A 1,267-nucleotide genomic window follows, 5' to 3' on the forward strand; every position below is an offset into this window, starting at 1 on the left:
TTTGTACACTTTTGTTACTAGTCTGTAAGCTGGATTCATTTTCAACTAAGGTTTCCATTAGTTATAAAGGAGAGCCAAATCTTAACTTTGAAAAAAAATTGTGAATTTGGAAAAAAAAGAAAAAAAAAACATTTTAAACGTAAGGCCCACTCTGATTAAAATTTGTTTTTAATGTTTTTGACCAGTTCTTCTGATGATAAAGAACATTTATGAAGAAAATTAATCAATAAGAACCAAGACCCATTTTTCCTTAAAATGGATATCGTTTCACAGGCCAGCAGGATCATTGAACACATTTTAGATGTTTTTCTGTTGTGCTGATGTCGCCATTAGATTGAAATTGCATTTTTGATTATTTCTTTATTGAAATTGTTGTGAATCTGGAACAGACAAAATGCCTCTTGAAAAAGATCATTTTTGTGACATAGAACATACTCTGGGTAGGCCAAAGTCTCCCTGCTCCACGCTGATCATCTACTTGTAGACACATAGATCTGTGAACGTCATGTGAGCTGGAATCTGGATCTAAACTGTATGGCTGGGTAGAAATGATATTACATTTTTGTTGTACCAATAATGTTAGGTTGATGTCTGGTTGTAAGCTTGAGGCAGAACTTGTCAACAGGGATGATGGGAAGTGGGGGTGGAGTTGCTCCCCAACGGTACTGCTCACTACTAGGAATGCTTTAACAGGGGATCAGGCGATGGAGTGAGACTTTAACCCCAATGGTCATTCTGGGTTTATGAAGTCAGATTTTTTTTTTCTAAGATTCACATTAAGAATCTGAATCTGTTTTTACTCTTAACTTTATCCTTCAGCTTCCTTGAAGTTCTGGTCCAACAGTTGTGTTCTGATGCCAAGTTTGCCCTCCAGCCCTGATAAGGAGGGTGTAAGTGTGTGATCCCATCTGCAATGAACCCTGCTGGTTGTCCCACAGAGCCACTGAAAGTTTTCCCAGTTATAGTATCCCCTGAACTGTGTTTAAAATATACATAATCTGAGAGCAGCTGTGTATAAAGAACTATTCTGGGAAACTGCAGTTGGATTCAGCACTGGAGACGTTTGGTTACATACAGTAGTTGGTTCATTGATGAGAACTAAGGATGTCTGTGACAACCATCTCTTTTTCTTGTGCAGACATCAATGAGTGCATGAATCCTGGCATTTGCAGCCAGATATGCATCAACCTGAAGGGAGGGTACAAGTGTGAGTGCCACAACGGCTACCAGATGGATCCAACTACCGGCGTCTGCAAGGCTGTGGGTG

General features: G+C 39.4%; 1 protein-coding gene across 1 annotated transcript in view; it reads left to right on the plus strand.

Annotated features, from left to right (window-relative positions):
* Positions 1 to 1,267, plus strand: part of vldlr (very low density lipoprotein receptor) — a gene marked incomplete in the record, with an annotated part of 46,664 nt that overhangs the window by 28,869 nt on the left and 16,528 nt on the right. The window contains 1 exon segment of the mRNA XM_024262816.2: positions 1,139 to 1,264. Within this exon segment, the coding sequence (XP_024118584.1) occupies positions 1,139 to 1,264 (126 nt within the window).

The sequence above is a fragment of the Oryzias melastigma genome, linkage group LG18 (assembly GCF_002922805.2).
Source record: "Oryzias melastigma strain HK-1 linkage group LG18, ASM292280v2, whole genome shotgun sequence".
Lineage (NCBI taxonomy): Eukaryota > Metazoa > Chordata > Actinopteri > Beloniformes > Adrianichthyidae > Oryzias > Oryzias melastigma.